We start from the raw sequence: 23,703 nt of genomic DNA, 5'->3' as shown, positions 1-23,703 counted from the left end.
AAACAAGCAAAACCGCAACTAACCAACCAACCACAGGGGATGTCCAGAGCCCCTCTAGTCTTGTGGGAGAGCAGACATTGTTTTAAGCCAGCCCTCGGGATGTCAAATAAGGCAAGAATTACAAGGAAGGACCAGCTTGTTTAATGGCCAGGGGACAGGGATGGTTTCCTGATGGAAATGGCATATTTAAGCTGGACCATGAGGATCCTTGAAGGGATGAGGGAAGATGCTTCAGAAAATGTCAGAAGCCTATGCCGACGCACCACTGTGAAGGAAAGGAGACTTCTTACCTTTGGCTGGGGCTCGATTTTGTAAGTAGTCTGCTGAAACTGGCGAATCTCGCGGATAATATGGGAGATCTGCAGGAAGGCAGAAGAGTTTTAGAACAGTCTGCTCTCCTTTGTTGCCTTAGGGATGGAAAGGGTCATTGGTAGCTATATCTGAAGTCACGCTGGCTCCTGGAAAACTCCGCTGGCTTTCTTTACACCAGCCATCTGTTTCTGAGGTGAAATCTGTTTGTGTGGGGGACAGCTGTGCTGATGTGTGCATGCATGAGGCATGCGTGCGTGCATTTTAAAGAGAACTCCCTCAGTCAGGGCTGCAGATTTCCCAACACCACTACAACACAAACGTCAGGCTGCCAATCAGAGTGGGTGCCAGATATGTGGGTGTCTAATGTGTGTATGCCAGGATGCAGAGCATGAGGGCTTCTCTCCATCGCCAAGATGGAGTTGCTCATCTGTGTTGGAAAGATACCCTTTTTATTACTATGTAAGCCCATTTGACAAAACAGGTGCAAATAGAGGCTCTGTGGTTGGGGTGAGTGAGAGACATGGACAGCTAGGAGTCCTGTGCCTGCTCAGAGAGGTCTCCTTAGATCCTCTCAGCCTCGTGTCATGGATCTTTTGGAGCAGATTTGAAACTTGCTTTCTTGAATGGTGGTGTTGCAGAGTGACTTTTCCATAGTTACACAAAACAAGCATTTCTGTGTCTATTAAAGGGTGAGGATGAGGTGAGCTTTAAGATCAGACCCAGCTCTTCTTTTTTACATAGGTGAGCTATCTTGCCCTCATCCATCCTCCCCTATAGGGAGGGGTACTGGACTGAAGTGCGAAAGGCAGGTAACACAGGGCTAAGGATGTTAGTGTCAGCCATGTTGTCAGCCATGGTTTTACTGGAGGCCTTTTGAGCAGCAACTGGCAGCACAGGTTGTGCTGGGGCAGAGGCTGGGTGGTTCAGTCTGGAGTGAGTTGTGCCCCCATTTGCCCAGGGACACATACCATCCTCATCTTGGAGAAGTTGACCAGGCCGTCCTCTGTGTAATTGGGTGTTCCTTCCTCGAGGAATGCCAAGTCGGTCAGGTACATCCCCAGGTAAGGGACACAGGGTGGATCACAACTTGGAAAGAAATGGCATTCACAGTTTTTTACTTAAGGAAAGGGACTTCTGCTAAGAGAAGAGCACTCTGCATGCAGATTTTGCCTGGATAGAGGCAAAGGGATTGGTAGTTATGAAGAATCACAGGGCACACACAGGCATTGATAGACTCCCAGCCATGCTGGAGTGTAGGATAGTATGGAGCTGCCTGGGCCCTCACGCACAGGCTATGAGAAAGGGTCTTACTGGAATCTCCTCCCTCTATGACCCCAAATGCCTTTTTACTTCTCTGACATATTCGCAGTGCAGTTCCCCATCTGTTCCCCATCACCTCCTGGTTCACAGTTTTTCCCCACTGTTATTCTGTGTTTAGTCACCTCTGGGAAGGCTGTGCCACCCATGCCCAAGTTCCAGCAGTCACTCAGTGCGGCGTTCCCAAGACCTGTCTTCTTGTCACCTAGGTTTGAGGGCCAAAGCAGGAAACTCTGGCCCTCTGACCATTTTCCTGGAAGTGTCTTCTGGAAAGGGTGGGGGAATTCTCAGGGTCTGTAGTTACAAGAGATGAGACTCTGGTGTGATGGACCAAGCCTCTGATGTGTAGCTCTGAGCATGGGCTCATGTCCATGTACCATGGCAGCTTTCTGGTGCCTTGGGTGTGGAGGGGTGTTCAGGGGGAAGGAATAATGGGTTGATGATGGAGTGAGCAGCCACCACCCTCCTCCCTTCAGCAGCTTTGGGGGAGCTCCTGAGATAGTCCACTATGGCAACCTCTTCTCAGCTCAGCACAGAGATGCCAGAGGAATTGTTCCTCTGGCCACTTGAGACTCTTGCTATGGTATGAGGTACAGACCTTGAACCTGTCTCCATCTCCCCTGTGCTGGGATTAAAAGTGAATACTATCACATCTGATTGTGTTGTTATTGTTTTTGCCACTGGGTCTCTCTACCTAGCCCAGGCTGTCCTGACCATCAAACCTGATTTTATTGATACTGGCGAATCAAACTTAGAGAACTAAGTAAACACTGTACCAACTAAGCTATATTCCCATTCTGAATTGCTTAGGAGGCCATCAATAGATAACTATCTAGTAAGATCGTTCTTGAACAAGGATGCAGCATTGCCCCACTGTTAAGAGTTAATCCAAATGGACCTGTCAGTCACTTGGACAGGGAAATGCTGCTTAGGAACCTGTTCCTGAGATCTTTTAGAGTGAGATGCCTACCTAAGCCTGTAGGTCACCACAGTGGTCAGTCCCCTTCTTGCTCATTCTCATCCCTTGGGCATGTATCTTAAATGCTACTGTGAACTCCATATATTTCTATATGTCTTCTACACTGCACTGAGAATCCTGCCTGAACTTTTGTTTTTTGATGGAAATCACTAAGACCAGTGAGATGGAGTGTACAGAGTAAGAACCCAGTGACAACCCAGTGATGAAGAAGATTTTAGGGATTTATGAATGGGGTGTAGACCCTTCAGAGATTTATGAATGGGGTGTAGACCCTTCAGAGATTTATGAATGGGGTGTAGACCCTTCAGAGATTTATGAATGGGGTGTAGACCTTCAGAGATTTATGAATGGGGTGTAGACCCACATGGGAGAGTCACTACAAGACCCTTTGGGTAGGTCACCATTCCTGCCTGAAGACTGTTGTCAGTTAATTATCTTCTGGTTTTTGTTCCTTTCCTGGTGAAACAGACGCCCCAGCATCACTGGACATGGTTTGCTCTCCATCTTCACAGAGCAGATCTGCCTTACATAAAGACCTTGGTTCCCAGAAAACCCCTGAGCTCTCTGCCCTGTGCCACAGGCAGCAGAGGGCTCGAGGGGAGGCACTTACACAGGCATACAGGAGACCTGAAAGGGAAGACAGTCAGGAGAGGGTCAGACAGAATGGGAGCCACGGAGACAGTTAGGTAGCAGTAGTGGCTGCGGTGGGTGAGGAAGCCGTGTGAAGGAGGCAGATGGAGTAACGCCCAGAGGCAGACGGACAGTTGGTGAATGCACAGGGGCAGCTCCGTACAAGCACAGTCCACAAGGGCTCCAGGGAGCCCGGGCGGAGGAGAGACGGCCGGATAGCACAGATGAGTTCAACATCTGTCTGAGGACATAAACAAAGTTGAAATGGTCAAGGCAATGGCACACTGAGCCAGTGAAGGATGGACAAGAGGTAGGGCAGAAAGGAAGCAAGAAGAGGAGGCAGGTGAGGCTGACTGGGAAGAAGGAGTTAGCAGGGCATTCCAGCCAGTGTCAAGGGCTGGAGTTGTTGGCTGTCCCAGGCCAATGTACAGTACTGGGGCTCTTATCCGCTCTGGTCAAGAGATCCCTTACAGAAGGGAAGAGAGTATTCCTGGAAGCTGGAGGGACCCAGCATTTCCAAGGTCCAGTGAGAAGCCAGCCAGCTAGGAACGAGACAGGGACCGATGGGAGTGGAACCTAGTATTGACGCCTGAAGAAACCATCTCTCAGGACTAATAAAAGCAGAGCATTGTCTTTTCAGAGTCCACATCTCATGAGTACGTGGCCAAAGCGAGCCCAGTCATTGCTTTCTTGTTAGTGGTACGCGAACTTCATGAGATGGTACCCAAGGCAGACTTCAGAGTACTGGTCTTGGAGACCAGCAGAGGCCAAATCCAGGCTCTAATGCCATGGCCACCTGACCTTGGCATGCACCCCCATCCTTCATTTAGGAAGACAGGATGGAGCGAGCTGTCTTAGGGTTAGGGTACACAATGTCTGGAGATGTTTCTGGTAGTCTTAAGTAGAGAGATGTCATTAGCAGCCCATGGAGCAAAGCCAGGGTGTGCCTACAAATCCCACACTGTACCAGGAAACTCTTGAACACAGAACCATCCTGGTCCAAGTGACAACAGTCCTGGAGTTGAGACACCCACATCCCAGGAAGTGTCGATGGGGTTCAATGGCAATGGTTAGGGAGGTGCCTTGCAAACTGGAAGATAAAATTATCAACCATTGGTAAAACCGCATTTCTTTGATTCTAAGATGCAACTGTCAGTAATGTGTGCACTCGTTCTGATGACTATTTCTGCACACGAACAAGAGATAGCGGCCTTAAATGAATCGCCTGGGCATATCGCTTATTGGAATCACTAAAATGGAGAATTGTATTTAAGAATCAAGAAATCTGGCACCGACTCTATGGTCAACCCCGGATATTTGTTCTGGCATTTCTCTGACAGGTAATGGAAGCAAAGGAGATCGGCTGCTGGGGCCTGGAGAGTCTATAGGTCTTGTGAGTAGGCAGGGGGACAGACAGACCTCTTGCTTGGACTGGTTGTTGCGTGAAGATGCCTCTGTAACGTGGGACACAATTTTAAACACAACAGTGAAGACGCAGCACTTACTTTCGCAAAGTTTCTCTGAGGTTCTTAAATCGGCCATCTGATGACACAAGCTTTTGGAGCTTGTCAAACAGAGATTTCGTCTGGAAGGAATCAGAAGCATTTACTAACATTCATCACACACCCAGGCCCCAAGCCCCAGACTCTGGCCCGTGATCTAACAAGCTCCAGGCCACATTTGAATTTGGAGACTTTCTGTGCCTGGCAACCTCATCCCTGATGTCCTTAGGAGTTCGGCTCAATTTCTGTCATAAGCACCTCTCTTCACATACATCTCCCAAAACACCAAAGTGAGCAATGACCCCGGAAACTGGTGAGATCCTGAGAACTGGTGATTTAGGAAGACGTGGTGAGGAGTGTTTGTATTTAGAACAGAAAATGATTAACTAGAATGCTCATGGTCGTGAGTTTTGGTTTTGTTTTTGTTTTCAGTGCTAAGGACTGAATCTGGGGCTTCTGACATACAGAGTAAGTGCCTTGCCACCGAGGTATACGCCAGCCCTTTAGGGAGGTTCCATGAGCTGGCCAGATGGACCAGGCAATTTTTCACACCTTTACTCTGAGGAGCCAGGAATGCCATCCAAGGTCAAGAATTAAGGGGAAGGATGGCAGAAGAACGGATCACCCCAGAAGGAAAGGCTTGGGTGGAAAGGGTGAAATGCTTGGGAAAGGGTGTGTAAAATGATCAGCCAGGCCTGGGCTAAGCAATGAGCAGGGGAGAGAGTAGGCAGCTGAGTTTGTCTGACAAGAATAGCTGCTTTCTCAGGAGAGTGCCCCGTACTGCATCTGTCTCTCTGCTCCCTTCCCTGCCTGGTCTACAGGATGTCTCTTTGATGTACTCAGGTCCCCTAGTTATAAAAGGGAGGGAGGAATTAGTTTTTCCCTATCCAGATCTGGTCCTCAAAATCCAGAATGTAGCTGAGAAACCATGCCAAGGATCACAAGACCAGGAGTACTGATCAGCCCCAGATGGACATAGTTGCAGGCCACAGTGTGTGCAGTCACAGAACATGGCAATCCAAACATCTATGCTGATGGATGCTCAGTGTACGCCCTTTGAGGAGGAAGACAGGACAGAGACATTGACTGGTTTGGCTCCTTAGCTGCAAAGAGCGGGAGCTCCAGTGTTTAGACTGACCTGTCTCAAAGCACAAACACATTCCAATCTGATGACAGACATGTGACAGCAGAACAGAACCTACACCAAGTTAAGGCATGTGACTGAGTTTCCTTTAAAACTATCTTTCAGCACCCTGAAGCTTGTAGACTAATCTATGCCGGGGTCTTGGTGACTGCTCATATCATCTCTTCCTTTGGTAGTACCCTCTTCCCTTCTTGTCTACTCATGTGCAGAGAAATGACCCAGGATGGATTCAGGTCAGATGTGGGGGTTTAGCAACAGATGTGGGACCTTCTCAGCCTCTGTCACATACCCTCAGCATGCACAAGAGCAAATCCCCATTCCTTAGATACTCACTAAGGGTCGTACTAGGGTAGAAATGGTAGGTTTTGGACAATGGATACCCATACTTTGAAGCTATAAACATGTATACAGGCCAGTGTGTGTGTGTATGTGTGTGGGGGTGTGATTTGTAAATGTATGTAGAGGTCGGAGGGCTTACTTCAGGAGTCTTCCTTCTACCATGGGTTCTGGGGATTGAACTTAGGTTTCAAAGCTTACACATGAACCACTTTACCTACCTACCAAGCTATCTCATTGGCTCTATGTAGGTTACTGTTGTGCGGGGACCAGCTATGGCTCTGAGCAGTGCACAATTTGTTTCATCGACCTTCTCATGCCTATTGTGTACATAGACTGCCTTTGGGCTGCTGTACTCTATCCAGGATAGAGTTTGAAAGGCCATAGAGCTTTTTTATTGTGCTTAGGTTAGACCTAGAGCTCTCACTTTCTAGTGCTCCTGGGATGCTAGGCCCCTGGATCTTGAGGGTCTCTGGACATCAGAGGGCAGAAAAGGTAGAAGATCTAGATATGTTACTGGAATCAAGGCACAAGCAAAGTCTATGTCAGGAACATTGTCAAGAAGGAAGATGCTTCTGTTGCCTCCAAAATACCTTCTTTTCCTGCTTATCAAATAGAAGACACCAAGTGATGAAGACTGTCTCCTTCCAAAGAGGCCAAGGTATATAGGGAGCTGAAGACTGGCTTTTGTCCCTACAGACTCAGCCTCCCTGAGCTGAGGAAACACAGGCCCATCACGTATTGTTGTTATCCCATAGAGTCACACTGAACACTTCCTTAAGGGACAGAGATTGTTTGAAAGATGACAGGGAAGGGAACTGAAAGCAGAAAGGAGAAACACAAAATTTCAAAGCACATTTGACCTTTCTGTATGGCTGGTCTGCATTTGACGTCATGCTTTATTGAATTAGGCTGACATACTGAAGAATGTGATAAAAATGAAACTTGTTTCAGGGGCTTAAGGAAGTGTGGCCATCTTGGTAGGTTACAAGAGTCCACAGGCTATCTGCAGAGAGTTAATGAACCCGACTTTTGCTGCTGGGGCCACGCACACGGCCTTCCACAAGCCATCAGAGCCAAGCACAGTGTAGGTGTGTAACTACTGCATAGACAGAAAGACCAGAGAAGGCAGCCAGTTCAATACACTAGTAAAAGTTGAGGCCTGTGTGTGCTTCTAAGGTGCCTTTACCTTTATTAGACCAGGCTTGCTGGCTCCTAGTTCTGAATGATGTTCTAGAAAGCAGGTCAGGCTGCATACACTGACCACTAACTTCTTTTGTTTTAGACTCTCATGGAAGAGAAGGGATGATTTCAGAATGGCCATGATCCCCATACCCCTTAACTCCATGAGGATGGTGATGCTGAGGAAATACGGTCAAGAAATACAGCATGTGAATTCTAGGAAGAGTCTCGTGGGATAGGAAGTGAAGCCCAGTCTAGGGGATCCTTGAAAAGGGTGCCATAGGCTCTCTATGACCCAGGCTAATCCTTCACAAGTCATATTGACTCAGAAGACTTGGAGCTTCTGCAGGGTTTTGTTCAACCCTGACTTCAGTTTATGAGAGCACTGGCCTGTGTGGCCAGTTGTCTCCGAAGTTCCCAGCTTCTATTCTTTCGTGGAATTACTAACCATAAAGACATCTCCCATGGCTCTAACCCTGATCTGGGCATCAAGTGTGCCATTGAGGAAGAGGCCCAGTCTCACTGAGATGTGAAGACTGGAGCTGAGTTGTACAAAGCAGGGGAGGACAGAGATGGGAGTATTACAAAGCTTTCCTGGTTCGGAAGCTTACCTAAGTAGGAAGATTAATGGAGCTGCTAAACGTTAGTGGGTAAGATCCTAACCTGCTACTGGCTCTAGGAAGATAAAAAGAAACAGGCAGGAAAGGGAAAATCGAAGGGGATACAGAATGCAAATCTAGAGGGCTACAGATGGGGCAGGCTCCATGGTGACGCTAGGTCCTGCAAGATTCTCTCAGATGAAAGACCACAGATGCCACTGTCCAGTAGATTACAGTTACCCAGATGGCTGGTGAAAATTGGAATCTTGGAAGGGAATATCTTAGCTCCTCTTCAGATCTTGGCTGGGAGTTTTATGAAGTTACTGCTCTTGTTCCAAACCAAGATGAAGAGTATTGGTACCAAAAAAAAAAAAAAAAAAAAAAAAAATCACTGCCTTATGGCTCCCACTGTGGGATCTTAATTGGCTAAGTAGGAACTGAAGTTTCACAGGTCCACTGCCACATCTGTGGGCCAGATATCGGGCCTTAAGTGGCACTGTTTTCCTGGAAATCTGAACCCTCAGCTCAGTCTTTCATTCACACCTGACGATTCTGGTTTCCCTGCTCTCAAACCCCAGCCCAGGACCCTCCGGTGGCAGTACCAGCTTTCTGTCCGCACCTGCTTAGAAACTTTGAGCCATGTCTTCTTGAGTCGGAAGATTGCGCTGCGGTTGATGGAGGAAGTGATCTCCAGCACAGCATTGTAGTTGTGCAGGCAGCGGCAAATGTCGGCAACAGCCACCCACTTCTCGATGGTGCTTGCCCTTGCACTGACCTCCTCGTTTCGGAGAATTTCTGAAGCGATCAAGTTACTGATCTTTAAGCCAATGCAATAAGAGAGGAGGAAAAAAAGTATGAGAAATGAATACTGTAAAGATAATAAATCGTTATTTATAGACACAATTTCATGTTAAAAATCCCCAAACAACGAATTAGAAAACTGTCGGTACAGATGCTTAATATAAAAAGGAGACATTGCCCTATAAATTACTGATGCTCAATTAAAAAACACAATGAAGCTGACCATGCACCTGTAGTTTCAGTACTTAAGAGGCACAGGAAGGAGGACCCCAAGTTTGAGGTCAGCCTGAGCTACATGGTAAGATGTTACCTCAATAAAATAAAATAAAAACAAATGAGCAAAAATATAATGGCAAAGATTCTTTTGGCCACCAAAATAGCAAGAGAGCTACGAATTACCTTGGAATTTAAGTTTAATGAGAACCATATAGGATGTTTCATGGGAGTAAGAGGTTATTGGAGGATGTAAATGCTTGAATAAGTGCCACTTTTTCATACTAACCTATGAGTTCAATGTAAAACAAACACCCAGTGAAAATTGCTTTGGAACTTGATAGAGTGACTCTTCAAGTTCATGTGGAAGAATAAACACATATGACAAGCCTGGTTCTGGGGAACTTCCCACCATGCTCCCTTCTGGAATAGGACACATACTTGGTCTCACATACACAGCAGACTAGACCTCCTTAGAATCCTGCAGTCTGCCAACAATCACATTCATACTAACAAGTCATGTGTGAGTTTGAACTGGAGTGGCTAAGGGGATGGAAACTGGGGCCCAAACACCAGAAAACTAGAATTGCAAGGAGCTGGGGAATCAGGAAACATCTGCTTCCCTGCATGCTGCATTGCATCTATAATAGTTTAAAATAGAAAGTAAATGAAGTATAATAATAATAATAATAATAATAATAATAATAAATGAAAGCATTGCAATGAAATAAATGCATTTTTTGTATGCTAGTTAAAATTTAAAAGTCTTTCAAAAGGCAGAGAAAAGGACTTGTTATTGAAAAAACAAAGATGTTAAGAGCCAATTACACACAAACAGGTCCAGCCCTGCTACCAAGAAACCTTCCCTACGGCAGTTGCTGCAGCATAGATCCAAGAGGGGATGTGGGATTTTAATTTGTTTTTGCATTTGTTATTTATTTCTGTGTGTATGTGTGCATGCAGGAGGGTGGGATGGCGTATTCCACAGTGCATGTGAGAACAACTTGAGGTTGTCTGCTTCTCTCCTTCTGCCATATGGGCTCGGGCGATCAGCCTTGGCAGCAGGCTTTCCCACTGATACATCTTGTCAAAGTCATTAAAATATCTTTCCACATAGAAAACACCAGACTAAAAACCTTTCAAAAAGAACTAAAAAAAAAATTTTTTTTTTGAAAGAACAAGTCGGCGAGATCCCCCACAGGAGAGAGAAAGAAAAAAAAATCTTGTTAATTTATTCTACAAAGCCACCACTGTGTTCTAGCACCAGAGACAGGAAAAAAAAAAAAAACACAAGAGAGAAATATCAGGCGTGCAGCTATTTATAGTCTATGGCTGTGTTAGGTTTGTGCCCGAAACACAGGACCTTTGAAGATTAGAAAACCCCGTCATTCTCATTTACCACATCAACGGAGTATAGGAAGGAGGGATCCTATGACTATCTTCGCAGCTATAGAACAAACTTTTTTTTTTTTTTCCGGAGCTGAGGACCGAACCCAGGGCCTTGTGCTTGCTAGGCAAGCGCTCTACCACTGAGTGAAATCCCCAACCCCTAGAACAAACTTTTGAGCAAAAAAAAAATCAACTTATGAGGTGGTGAGACGAGTAGTCCATGGTTAAAAGCACTTGCTGCTCTAGCAGAGGACCTGGGTTCAGTTCCCAGCACCCATGTTATGTTGCCCACAACCTGTAACTACAATTCTACAGGATCTGATGCCTTCTCTGGCCTCTGCTGGCACCTTCATGAATGAGGCACACAGAAATATACTCAAGGCATACACGCATACGCATTAAAAATAAATAAAAATTAAGGAGTCAACATTCGTGATAGAAATTATTGCAGTTGAGGAATCGAAAGGCATTTTTCTGACTGCCTTCTCTTACACAGGGGAAGGTTAAAGGCCTTTCTTACAAAAGGAAGAACAGGGCCCACAGTGTCCATCTGCATTCTACACTGTCCTGGAGAGAGCTGGGGAAACTGAGGCACCAGGGTGTGGATGGGGAGGGTGGGTGGCTCCTTCTGTTTTGCACCCTGGATGCATGCCTATGTCCTCCAAGTCTGGTCCCAGCGCTGGAGATCCTAGCAAGTGTCAAGCAATAGGACATTAGAGGCAAAGGGATAATGAACCATGTCAGAGATTAAGGTACCCCCTGCCTCAGAGGCATGCATTCCATCTCTGAACAGAGATGCCAAGTGCCAAACAGTCACAAGGGCAGCCTCCAGAGGACTGTGTGAGTTCAAAGGGGGCGGAGTTTCTATGTCACATGGGCAGTGCCATTAATCTCTTTCAGCTTCCAGTTCTTCCTCAGCCGACTCAGTGTTGTGGGTTAAACGAGGTGGCACGTCTTTCCCACAGCACCTACTCCACAGTATCAGCAAATAACCATCTTGCTCTTGACCTGTACTTACTCGATCCTGGGTGCACAGAGATCCAGGGCCAGGCAGCACCTTTCTCCCCGGCACTGCAATACTGTGCCTTCCTCATTTCTTCCTGGCTGTCAAGGGCACTTCAGATGAAGTTTGTCAGGGACCCATTTTAACTGGGGTTGATATACAATGCTGTCTGCGGCCAGGACAAGTGACATCATGTGCTCCCACCTCTGACCATACAGGGTTCTTTACTTGTGTTGATAACTAGAGAGTGAAGATGTTGTGTACAAATGCTCTCAGGGCTGGTGCAAGATTAGGAGAGAGGAGCTCCACGAATGCAGAAATTGGAGGACCATGTGGAGAATTTTTGTCAGTGTTGGAGACCCAGCTCAGGACCTTGTATGTATTAGTTAAGCACTCCTGCACTGAGCTACATGGCCACCCCTTTGTTTTTTTGAGATAAGATATTGTTATGTAACCTTGGTTGGCCTTGAACTTGTCACCCTCCTGCCTCGGCCTCATGAATGCTGGAATTATAAGTAATCTGTGCAAGAGTATTTTTTTCCCTCTCATATAGTTATCTTCCATCATGCAACAATGAAACACATGTAGTGCCACATGCTAATCAGCAGACCCTTCCAGACCTCTGTATCTCAGGATCTTGAATGTCAGAGAAGCCCCCATCTCCTAGGGTGATGTAAACTTTAAATGAGATTACAGAACGTGGTGCTAGGCAATTATGCGAAATCTTAGAGGCTACTTTTATTAAAGAACTTTGCAAGTGCCCTTTCCCCAGAAGACTTCGAAGCCTGTTCAGACCTGTTCTCTGGAAAGAGATTCTGAGAACATTGTATGCGAGTGTGTGTGTGTGTGTGTGTGTGTGTGTGTGTGTGTGTGTGTGTGTGTGTTGCACCAGTCTGATCTCAGTGTCCTCGTCAGTCAGCTCAAGCCCTTTGGTCACTCACATGGGGCCACTTTTCTTCTTTCGTGTTTTCTACCCTCTTAACCACTCTATGCCAGGAAAGTTAATGGTGGAGGCAGTACTGGGAGGTGGGAACTGAGGAGACAGATGCAGGGCTATCCCAACTCTGTCCAGTAGCAGTCTCAAGCCCTTGGCCTTGTTCTCAGTGTCTCTGGGGCCTCTACTCTCTTCAGTGCTAACTTGTGGAGCCATCTTTCACACACCGCACAAGGAAATGTGGTGGCTAGAACATCACACCATCATGTCCAGGGTCCACAGAACTCCTAGACGACATTTTGGAGAGTCAGAAGGGTTTGGGTAATGTTCACATCAGAGAGGAGTTGTTGGCCTTTTCCAGACTCATTTTGCTTATTTCTAAGGCTGAGATGAGCTAAGAAAATAAGAAACACAGCAAGAATGCTTTGGGTCTTTTCTGTCCAACCCTTTCTCCTTTCCATCCTTTCTACTACTGGTCTGCTGTGACCCCAAGGAGGTCGTGGTGACTACATTGCAGGCAGATGGCTCGAGATAACTATTCCAGCTGATCTTTACACGGCTTTTTTCGCGTTCATCTATTTAACAGGTGAAGAAATTGAGACTGAAGTGAAGCAAGCTGGCCCTGACAACACCGCTGCGAGCCGGCCTGGCCTCCGCGCGGCCCTCTGTGGGCCTTAACCAATGAAAAGTCTGGCCGGAAGTCACTGAGATGCGCATGCGTACTCACATGGTTGAAATGTCTGGTGGTTTTCATAATGTAAGGTGTCCTTTCATTCTTATCTGCCTTCATCCAGCCCTGGCCAAAGAATTCCCTGTAGGGAGGAAAGGGGAACCCAGAGCAGATGAAATTAGTTCCGCAGTACTCATTCAGTGTGGGGTCGCTTCGTTGTTTTTTGAGGTGATCATTTCTAGGGGACCAGCCCTCTGCAGAGGCCTAGCGAGGAAGGAACCGTGAGCTCAATCAAGCCCAGGTCTGTGATGCCCTGTTTCAGTGGGAGTGCTTTCAGACAAGTGCTTTGCATCTTGGGTCCTTTCCTCATCTGTGAAATAGGAGGCCATCATGAGACTAGAAGGATTTGAGGTAAGAGATGGTGGAGCACTGCTGTGAAAGTGGGTAGCACAGCAGATTTTCCTATGGATCTTGTTTCTACATATTAGTAGTGAAACAAGTTGGCCCTGGCTACACAGCTGAGGGTGGGAGCCAGAATAGCGGGTCTTCAGAATAGAAGTGATACTTAGTTGCAAAAGGGGCTTGGTGGTAGGGCATGTGCCTAGCGTGTTCAAGGCTCTGGGTTCAATTCCCAATGATATATATGTGAGACATAAGAGGATAAATGGATAAAATAACCACAAACCAGTTCCAGAGAACCTAATGGGAAGCCACAGACTGCCCACGTTGCTAAGTGACCAGTAGAGGTGCTTGAGTGAAGTCCCACAGACTGGTGAAGCTTTGGGGAGATAGCATCTGTGAGCATACATCTTGCTCTTGCTACCAGAGGGAGGCGGGAGTAATATTGCTTCCACATCCTGGGAGGTTGTAGGTCTCCGCGCCAACCCTGTCATCAGGTTAGGCTGTACTCTTGTCTGTGAGGCTATGAACATGCCTCTGGAGGGCAAACCGAATGCACTGAAGGCCCTGGTGATATGTGGCCTCAGACACGGCAATATCAAAGCCAGGGAAATCGTTACATAATTATTATTGGAAATTCAGAGAAATGCCTTGTTTTGGAGGAAATTTAGTATAACTTTAAAAATAAAAAATGAAAACAGAAAGCCACCTTAACTTAGAATGCACTGCTCAGGGCATGAACAGTCTTCACAAATGCATGCCAGTTAGATGAAGAGAGAGACACAAAATTTTGTAATTACAGGGAAAACCAGGGTGACTAGAGACAGGGCAGGGCAGACAGCAGCAAGCCTGAGGCTTCATCAAGGTCTAAGGCCATTCCCAAAATTTGTTCCTAGGGTTTGTACACACACACACACACACACACACACACACACACACACACACACACACACACACTGAGAGAGAGAAACACACACACTGAGAGAGAAACACACAAACACAGAGAGAGAGAGAGAGAGAGAGAGAAACACACATACACACGTGTACAAACACACTTATGCCTGTGTGCGAATAAACATGGACTCTTTCTGCACCCCCAGAAAGAGGATTCTGAATTAGAGGTTTCCAGGACAGTGTGTGCATGGCGGGGGTGTGCTTACATGTGAATAGGCAAAGAAGGAGCAGGAGAGGGGAGTTCTTTCCAACCTTTGGAGACTTCACACAGCTAGAGTCAGAGATGTGCTGAGGAGGGAGGAGGAGGGAGAGGAGGCGGCAGCCATACCCACTTACTCATAAGGAATACTCTTGAAGACAAGGTGATCCAGCAGGGTCAGCTGCTCTGCTATCTCCATGGCTGAGTGGTTTTCGAAGGGCTCAGTCTTCACACCCTCCGTCTGAGGGAGCAAGGTCAGAGTCAGGCCCACGAGGTGATGCCTACGGGCTTATGGGTACTTTTCTGAGAGGAATCTCCTCTGGGTTCTGGTGGGTGGCTGGGCTATCAATGAAGAAGCTGGGTCCCACTGCTTGTTGCACCCTGTGTGTGTGTGTGTGTGTGTGTGTGTGTGTGTGTGTGTGTGTGTGTGTGTGTGTGTCTGTGCTCCCAGAGGACTCTCCCTGGAGGAGGAGGTAGTCACCTACCCTGTAGGGAACCAGCATTACACTTGTAGGAAGGAGGCCAAAGACTACCCAAGCTTCTCAGATGGAGAGGCTGACTGGGAAGCAAGCTTGGGTATCTGATCCCAGCCGTGGTGGACCACTTCCTCTGGGCTCTGCCTGGTCCCAGGCGGGCTCAACACAGCTTTTCTTGGAAACTCATTTGCAGCTGTGGGCTCCTGGGTATGAGTTGTACTGGAGACTATTCCTGTCTTGTGAGCAGAAGACAGCTGTCTGGCCCAGTCCTCAGCTACTGTGTCCCTGACTTATGAGGTTCCCTCACGGATACTAACTTTAAGATTATCTGTCACCTGGTTCCCTTGACCTGGGAACACCCTTAGGGAAACAGTCAGGGACGGGGCACCCATGGCAGGAGTTAGATGAGGGTGGACACAGGGAGGCTGATGTGCTCAGGAGTGCAGGAAGGGTTTGGGTCTGCTGGATTTGGGAGTTGGGGGTGGGGAGAGGAGGAACTCACACTGCTGTTGGAGCCTGTGTTCACCGAGGGGTGGGTCGGATGAAAGGTTTCAGTACCTTGGGGCCAGCTGGGTCATACAAGAGTGAGGGGAGGGCTATCGGGTAGAATAGGTTTAGAGATGGGCCTGCCAGCCATTCCAGATTTGTGCTTCCTTACGCTCACTCCACCTCACCCAGAAGTTCCAGCACCTGGCCAAGTGCCCAAGTGGCCCATCTACATGGATCAAAAGGGAAGGAAGTGGGGTCCACCCACACCCAGAGAACATGCCATTCCTTGAGGCGGAGTGTTCTGTTGCTTCCCTACCCCCACTTTTTCTGCTCTCACTGAGGTCTGTACTGCCAGGCTTGTGGTAGACACTGGGGACGGGCGACCTGAAAGCATAGTCCTCACTCAGGGGCCTTCACAGAGCAGGGACCTCATGGGATCGTGGATTCTCTATGGTAGCAGATCAGTCATCGGTGTCTCTTGGCAGTCATCTTGGGGAGGGGATGAGTTCCCAGGCAGGCAAAGGGGGTGTGGGCATGAGGGGGAGAAAGGCTTTGAGTGGCTGGGTTGTAGGGCAAGATCTCTGCGGTGGCATTTCTCCTGTGTGCTCTTTGGGACAGACACTCCAAAGGTGTGAGCTTAGCCTCGGGGATGGACTCTTTGCAGGGTGGGCAGCTTAGCCTTGGAGATGGGTCCTCTGAAGGTTCACAGCTTAGCTACAGTCACCCCTGAGGGTTTCTCAGGGCTGGGTTCAGGATGGTGGGGTTGTGAGGCTCACAGAAAAAACCCGGGAGGTCATGCTGGGGTGTGGCCCAGTGACTCTAGGTGCTGCACAGGAACAGGTAGCCTTCTCCTCACTTTCGATATTACCAAGGGACTAAGTGGCTTTGGAAGTAGAGTCGGAGTGACAACTTCTGTCACCTTCCAGAAGGCGTGCGTGACATAATGTGGCAAGCCAGTTTTCTCCTGCCCACTGAGGCTGCTGGCCTCCATTAAGCTGGACCTGTCACTCAGAGGCTTTGGGGATCTGTGAAGGATTGGGGTGGGCAGAGATAGGGCTCAATGACCTTTTGTTCTAGAAGGGCCCCAGAACATTGGCAAAGGAAAAGGGCCCTCGGGAAGTGTAAACATTCCAGCCAGGCTCCTGTTGGCAAGCAGCAGCACAGGGCATTCTCAATGCCAGAGGAGTGAAGAAGGTTATTTCAGTATCCTGAACCCAGAGGATCAGTCTGCAGCAAGTGGCGTTTGGATGCTACCACCTTCCTTGCCTTAGTTGGGGTGGGTGGACAGATGGGAGAGCTGCGTGGGTTCTACGGAGCACCAGTCAGACAAGGTTGTTCCTGGGCCAGAATGTGGGTAGGGTATTGTGCTTTCATGGGTGCTGGGTGAGGAGAGCTGGGAGGAGACAGAGTCCAGAGTTGCTGATACACTAGTGGTCACTGGCCAGCCTGGAGCTGAGATGGAATCACACTGAGTCCAACTCTGGGGAGGTTAGAGTGGGTTTGACTTGAGAATCTCAAACCATCATAATTCAGTGGCCAGGAGCTTTGGGTCGGTTCACGGGACATTGTGAGTGTCCTAGCCAAATGCTGGAAGCACTTGAGGCCATCATTCCCCATGGCATACGGAGAGTCACCCCTAGCTCATGCTCTTTGACTGAGAGCATAGCTCTCTCGAGGTCCTGTCATTTCAGAGGTTCAGTTAGCATACCGTGACTCCTTGGGATGAGGTGCTGTGGTCTAGGGGTTGAGTTTCTCTCTGGGGTCAGCTGCTCCTGAGTGTGAACAGCTCTCTTGCCTACCACTTCCCACTCGCACCTCTGAGTGGGTGATTTAGGTCTCTGTGCCTCAGTTGTAAAAAGGAGTAATGATGCAAACTGGCAACATCACTGACAAGCGGATCTGGAGTGGTTCAGAATGTAAAGTTTTCTAGCACATGGGCATGCATCAGAAGACCCTCTTTAAGAAGGCATGAAAGAGAAGGGAGGGGTAAGGGAGATGAGGAGGCATGGTGGATGAGGAAAAGTGGCAGTGTTACTAGTTAGATTTTGCTCCTCAATAAAGAAGCAATGGTGCTTGTCTACAACCTTTGCCAATGTAATGAATTTACAATGAGGCTATCAGGGTAGGTCAACATTACTGATGTCCTTGTAAGATGAGAAATATGGACACAGTGGACAGAGACACATACACAGAAGGAGGACAACACAAGGACACAAGAGGAAATGGCTCCCAGACTGTTCTGGGTGGTTTTGTGTGTCAGCTCGATATTAAGTTAAAGTCATCAGAGAGGAAGGAGCCTCAGTTGAGAAAATGCCTCCATGAGATCCAGTTGTAAGGCATTGTCTCAATTAGTGATCAGTGGAGGAGGGACCAGCTCATGGTGGTTGGTGCTATCCCTGGGCTGGTGGTTCTAGGTTCTACAAGAAAGCAGGCTGCGCTAGTCAGGGGAAGCAAGCCAGTAAACAGCATCTCTCCATGGCTCTACATCAGCATCAGCTTCTGCCTCAAGGATCCTACCTCAAAGATCCTGTCCTGACTGACTCCCTTTACTAGTGAACAGCAATATGGAAGTGTACGCCAAATAACCCTTTTTCTCTCCAACTTGCTTTTTGGTCATGGTGATTCATCACAGCAATAGAAACCCTAAGACAAGGACTGTAGTGGGTTTAGTCTAATGCTGCTCCCCCAAAATTGCACAAGAATCTGTACGTCTGCATGTAAGACACTGAGGGACTCGGCTCCCAGTTGGTTTTGATTGCTAAATAAAGTTGCTCACAGCCAGTGGCTGGGCAGGGCAGACAGAGGCAGGACTTTTAGGATTCCCAAGCTAGGGAAGGAGAGAAAGGAGGAAAGGAGAAGGAAATCTACCATGCTAGGGAAAGCTGGAGGAGAGGGGAGAAGGTGTGGGACAGAGAGCATAGCTGCCGTGTAGGAGTCATGAGACAGTGGTCCTCAGAGGGCTGTTTGACTGGATTCAGTGTACCAAAGGTGGAATATAGAGTTTAGTAAGTAATGACTTGGGAATACTGGAAGGAGGTAGATCAGGCATGTGGAGTCAGGAAGTAGTCCAGTCACTGAGCCATTTAAGGCATATAAAAATATAAAGGCTTGTGTGCATGCGTCTTTCATTTGGGGACCCAGAACACTGGGGTGCTGAAGAATGTGCCTTGGTTGCCAGGATCTACTTGAGTATTTTTTTTTCTATTCTTTTTTTCAGAGCTGGGGACCGAACCCAGGGCCTTGCGCTTGCTAGGCAAGCGCTCTACCATTGAGCCAAATCCCCAACCCCGAGTATTTTTTTTTAATTTGGTACTTTTTATTTACATTTCAAATGTTATTCCCTTTCCCAGTTTTCCTGTTCATAACCCCCCTATCCTATCCTCCTCCCCTTCTTCTATAAGGGTGTTCCCCCTCCCCATCCACTCCCCTTCCCGCCTCCCACCCTGACATTCCCCTACACTGGGGGCTCGAGCCTTGGCAGGACCAAGGGCTTCTCCTCCCATTGGTGCCCAACAAGGCCATCCTCTGCTACATATGTAGCTGGAGCCATGGGTCTGTCCATGTGTAGTCTTTGGGTAGTGGTTTAGTCCCTGGGAGCTCTGGTTGGTTGGCATTGTTGTTCTTATGGGGTTGCAAGCCCCTTCAGCTCCTTCAATCCTTTCTCTAACTCCTCCAATGGGGACCCGGTTCTCAGTTCAATGGTTTGCTGCTAGCATTTGCCTCTGTATTTGTCATGCTCTGGCAGAGCCTCTCAGGAGACAGCTATATCAGGCTCCTGTCAGAATGCACTTCATGGCTTCATCGGTATTGTCTAGTTTTGGTGGCTGTATAAATATGGGCTGGATCCCCAAGTGGGGCAGGCTCTTAATGGCCATTCCTTTAGTCTCTGCTATTTGAATATTAAATTGGATACTTTCAACAGATGGTACCTAATGTGGGGCAAGAACTCATTCTTAAAAATTAATTGGAAACTCCTGAATGGAAAACACGTGCTATGCCTTTAAGGATTAGGAGGTGGAGAGAATTGGTTTCTTAGCACAGCTGCACTTTTTTTTTTTTTTTTTTTGTTTTTTTGCCCAAGCTGCATGGGGTGGGGACTAGGAAAACTGGCACACATTATTCTGGGGTTCATGGCATAAGCTGGGATAACTATGTCCCCCAAGCTGACCCAGACAAAGCTAGGTGGTGAGCTCAGGATTCAAGCCCATCTCAAAGGCTTCTAAGCTGTCTCAGAGAGCTTGAGCTCGGAGGTGTTGGGAGCCCCTGCTGTGCAAGGAGAGAAGCTGTTCAGAGGGCAGAGAGAGAGGCTGCATGCCTCCTGCAATCGGATAAAAAGAATAGAAAAAAAATGGAAATTTAAAAAGTCAGTGCTATCACAAGGAGCTGGGTTCTTTGAACATGTGCTCTGTGGGAATTCTGGGATTGCTTAGCCTGGAATATGACACATTGCTAGTCTGAGAATAGGCTTATACAGTAAACAGAGGGAATTTAATTGAAGTCAAATAGGAAAGGATATTATTTCAACTCATTTAAAGAGGAAGGTGATATAATTATATATATCCATAGAGATTATAATCTCCTGAGGAGGGAGGAATGAATAAAAATTGCCTAATGGTTTTCAAGTATGCATGGACGAATAAATAAATGTAGGCCTTTGATCTCAAATGTAGGCTCAAGGGCAGGGGATAAGGAGAAGACTCTATCTTTTTTTTTTTTTTTTTTTTTGGTTCTTTTTTTTTTTCCCCGGACCTGGGGACTGAACCCAGGGCCTTGCGCTTCCTAGGTAAGCGCTCTACCACTGAGCTAAATCCCCAGCCCCGAGAAGACTCTATCTTAACAGATAATAGAAACTTAGGCATTTGATCTCATGTAGGAACAAAGGCAGGAGATGGGGAAGGAGCTCTGTCTCAACTGATAATAATGGTTGTTTAAGATTGCTTTTATTGCTTTGAATTATTTTAATTATCAAAAATGTGGTGGCTATAAGTTTGGTGGTTATGGTATTACAAATCCTCTGTGAGAGAGGTCAAAATCGAGGAGGCCTAAATAAAAAGGAGGCTGCTAATTTGAATCAACCTATACTTTTGATGATTTTGGGTTGCTGGACCAAGGTCATGTTGTTTTAGGAGAGAGGCTCTGTGTTTGCGTTAACAGGAAAGAAGAAAAGGCTTTGAACTTCTTCCAAAGTTATAAGGATCAGATACGATAGGGGATGACCCCCTGAAGATCTTGACTACAGACAGAAAAGAAAAATTCAAGCAGAACAAACAGGACACGTAACATGATATGCTGATCCCTCCATATGGGAACAGGCCTGTAACTGGCTTAGACACAAAAATATTTCTGGCCAAATCTTCAGCTAAAATCAGCCAATAAATCTTGTTGGTTACAGAATCCTTAAGATTCATCATGCTGTCATTCACATGGCATGAATGGAGAATTATTCCAATTGGTTATTGATCAAATTAACTCATAAAGAAGATGGTTGTCTTTCACCTGCTCAAACAAGGAGCAAAAATTTATCCCTAACTGATCTGTGCACTTTGAACAATTCATACAAATATTCTTATAGTACTAAAAATTTGGTTATAAGACTCATATATTGCAGAACGAATATGCAAGATGCAGTTCTGACAAGATTCATCCTCAGGGATGCTGAAATGACCTGCTGTTCCAGCTCCTTGCTTTCTGAAGCTGTTTCCAGAAACTTGCTCACATAACAGCTTTAGGAATAGCTGCTGATTCCTGATGACCTTGGTTTATCCAGCTTTTCAGAAAGTTCCAGTCAGAACTTCAGACCCTGAACTTTCTAAGCATACAGAGACTGCATAACAAATGCTAAAGCTAGCTCTTTCTTAAGTCTAAATTTTTCTAATTTTCCTAACTCTTCTATCCCTTAAAAAATTCATCACCTCAATTCAGCAGGAAGAAGCTATGGAGAGTTGTCATCCTGATTCCTTAGATTTGGTTGTCTGGTTATTGTTATTTTATAAATTATAGATAGGTTGTCATTTTAAGGAATAATTTGGAAAGGGTCATAATTTTGGATAGGGAGGAAACTACATAGAGAACTTGGACTTGGGGATTTCTGTCTTTCCTTTCCTCTTCTCTGTCCTTTCTTTCTTAAGTAAAAGTAAGAGTGTTGAAAAGAGAAAGGGGATAAAGTAATATTATAAGAAATTAGATATATGGGATAGATTACTAAATTAATTCTTATATAAAGCATTTTATAGCCATAAACTTACATTGGTAGAAATCTTTACATTTTGATATAGAATTGAAGTTATATTCTTACATTGGTACAGAATTTATATATTAATACAGGTTTAAGGTTGACATTGGTATATATTTTTTATATTATACAAAATTTAAAACTAATTTTCTTACTCTTAGAGAGGTCTTGTGCCTATGCAACTCCTTTAAGAATACAAGGCTTGGGGGCTGGGGATTTAGCACAGTGGTAGAGCGCTTACCTAGGAAGCGCAAGGCCCTGGGTTCGGTCCCCAGCTCCGAAAAAAAGAACCAAAAAAAAAAAAAAAGAATACAAGGCTTAGACTCAGTCCTTCTAATAGCTGGCATTACAAACTGTTTAGGATGATTAAGTAATGCAAGTTAAGGTCAGATAGTAAACTCTTGGCAATATTAAATTCTAATTTAATTATAATATGTTATCAATAGTATTCAAATAGTAAATAACTAAAGGTAGTCAAGGGTTAACAGTTCAGATATACTATACATAGTCTTCAAAAGAATCAGAGATTCACAGAATATGGCATTAAAAAAATGTATTGTTAATAGATCTTTTGACTAGGAGACATGTGTGCTCCTGACAATACCCCCTTCACACTTTAAAGAAGATATCAAACATTATAACTTCCGTGTAGAGTTGCTCCAATTGTGGCAAGGTAGCCACTGGGCAAGAATTGCCCCAATTTATCTGCAAACAAAAATCACTGTCTAGAAAAGGACACACGATGTGAGAGAGTTTACAGCTTAACTCTGCCAAGACAGGGTAAGCTATCCTTCATAGTTCCTGCTTCACTTAAGATCTGTCATGGTTCTGGACCAGAAGGCTGAAGACAGATGCTCCAATGTTATGAGGAATATAGGAGACTGTCCATGTAGTCAGCTGTCTCTACAAATTGTTTAAGTTTTGGAAGCTATGTTTTTGTGCTTCAAATATATTTAAGGAATATTTAATTCATCCTCAGATCTCTGATGGGGTTGAAGACTAGTTATAATCTCATAATCACTTAAGTTGTTTAGCATTAAGGCAGATGATCTAGAAGTAAAAGGTTGGTTTTTCAGATGATGATACAAGTTGAAAATCAAAACATAATTCAAGTATAGAAATGTAAACTCTTCAAGTTAAGTTCCAATGATAGGATAATTTATCTAAATTGTCAAATATGATGGACTGGATGTTATAAGTTGCATATCATACAATTTACATAATTGTTATAATTGTGTTCAATTTATATTTGAGAGAAAAGAGCCTTTTTAACTGGACAAAAGGGGGAAATGTAGTGGGTTTGGTCTAATGCTTATATCATGTTAATTTGGGTCCCCAAAATTGCACAAGAACCCTCATATCTGCATGTAAGATGCTGAGGAACCCAGTTCCAAGTTGGTTTTGATTGGTAAATAAAGTTGCCAGCAGCCAGTGTCTGGGCAGGGCAGACTGAGGCAGGACTTTTAGGATTCCCAAGCTAGGGAAGGAAAGGAAGGAGGAAAGAGAAGGAGATCCACCATGCTAGGAAGAGCTGGAGGAGAGGGGAGATGCCATACTTGAGAAAGTGCAGGGCAGAGAGCATAGCTGCCGTGTAGGAGCCATGAGAGAGCAGTCCTCAGAGGGCTGCCTGACTGGATTCAGTGTACCAAAGGTGGAATATAGAGTTTAGTAAGTAATGACCTGGGAATACTGGAAGGAGGTAGATTAGCCATGTGGGGGCTAGGAAGTGGCCCAATCATTTCAGCTGTTTAAGGCATATAAAAATATAAATATAAAGACTGCGTGTATGTATCTTTCACTCAGGAACCTAGAACATTAGGGCAGGTAGTGAGGAATGTGTCACTGCTGCCAGGACCTATTTGAATATTTAATTAGAAACTGCTACAACGGACCATGGAGACATGCATTGTATTGATTCAGCCAGGAGCTGAGGGTACACAGGA

General features: G+C 46.1%; 1 protein-coding gene across 1 annotated transcript in view; it reads right to left on the bottom strand.

Moving 5' to 3' along the window:
• Rasgrf1 (RAS protein-specific guanine nucleotide-releasing factor 1) overlaps positions 1–23,703 on the bottom strand; it is a 129,114-nt gene that overhangs the window by 5,635 nt on the left and 99,776 nt on the right. The window contains exons 21-26 of the mRNA NM_001170531.1: positions 14,701–14,804; positions 13,069–13,153; positions 8,621–8,818; positions 4,744–4,823; positions 1,281–1,398; positions 291–359 (exon numbers count right to left, since the gene is read on the bottom strand). Of these exons, the coding sequence (NP_001164002.1) occupies positions 291–359; positions 1,281–1,398; positions 4,744–4,823; positions 8,621–8,818; positions 13,069–13,153; positions 14,701–14,804 (654 nt within the window). The remainder of the gene's footprint in view (positions 1–290; positions 360–1,280; positions 1,399–4,743; positions 4,824–8,620; positions 8,819–13,068; positions 13,154–14,700; positions 14,805–23,703) is intronic.

This window comes from Rattus norvegicus, chromosome 8, assembly GCF_036323735.1.
Source record: "Rattus norvegicus strain BN/NHsdMcwi chromosome 8, GRCr8, whole genome shotgun sequence".
NCBI classification, from domain to species: domain Eukaryota; kingdom Metazoa; phylum Chordata; class Mammalia; order Rodentia; family Muridae; genus Rattus; species Rattus norvegicus.
Note: the sequence above shows the minus strand (reverse complement) of the source record. Positions and strands in the feature narration are given on the sequence as shown.